The sequence below is a fragment of the Antrostomus carolinensis genome, unplaced genomic scaffold, assembly GCF_000700745.2.
Source record: "Antrostomus carolinensis isolate BGI_N321 unplaced genomic scaffold, ASM70074v2 scaffold12971, whole genome shotgun sequence".
NCBI classification, from domain to species: domain Eukaryota; kingdom Metazoa; phylum Chordata; class Aves; order Caprimulgiformes; family Caprimulgidae; genus Antrostomus; species Antrostomus carolinensis.
In genome coordinates, this window is record NW_010296358.1 from 609 (window position 1) to 1,115 (window position 507).

Sequence of the window (507 nt, forward strand, 5' to 3'; positions counted from 1 at the left end):
ACTGGAAATTCATGATGTATTAAATGACATCCTTGAATTGTGATGCAAACTACTTGCAAGGCATGGAAGCAGAACTAGTTATCTAATAGTACACAGGTATCGTTTCAAACAGTGAAGAGTGAGAGAACCAAGGCAGTCTTAACAGTCAGTTTTAGCTGTTACAGTTAAATGTAGGACTTAATTACAGCCTTGGAAAGGCAGGGGAATGTTGCAGTGAAAACAATGAACAGCTCAAGAATGGAAAAAAATACTTTATCCAGCTGAAAATAAAGGGAGGACAATGTAATTATCTAGTAGGAAGGATCACTGTAGCTGTAAGAGCGATTATATAATTAGCATGTGGGCTGGAACACTCACCATCATTAAAAGGAGCTTAGAGATTGTTCTTTGTTCAGTTTCTAAGTGCAAGAAACTTTTTTTTTTTTTTTAATCTTAGGCTGCCTTTGTATTTTGTTGTTCCCATATGTGTTTCTGAAGAGAGTATCTTGAAGTACGAAGGCAGAGGCA

At 36.7% G+C, this 507-nt stretch overlaps 1 protein-coding gene across 1 annotated transcript in view; it reads left to right on the top strand.

Moving 5' to 3' along the window:
• Positions 1–436: 436 nt before the first annotated feature.
• Positions 437–507, top strand: part of MTMR12 (myotubularin related protein 12) — a gene marked incomplete at its 5' end in the record, with an annotated part of 14,400 nt that continues 14,329 nt past the window's right edge. The window contains one exon of the mRNA XM_010178254.1: positions 437–504. Coding sequence (XP_010176556.1) covers positions 437–504 — 68 coding nt within the window. The remainder of the gene's footprint in view (positions 505–507) is intronic.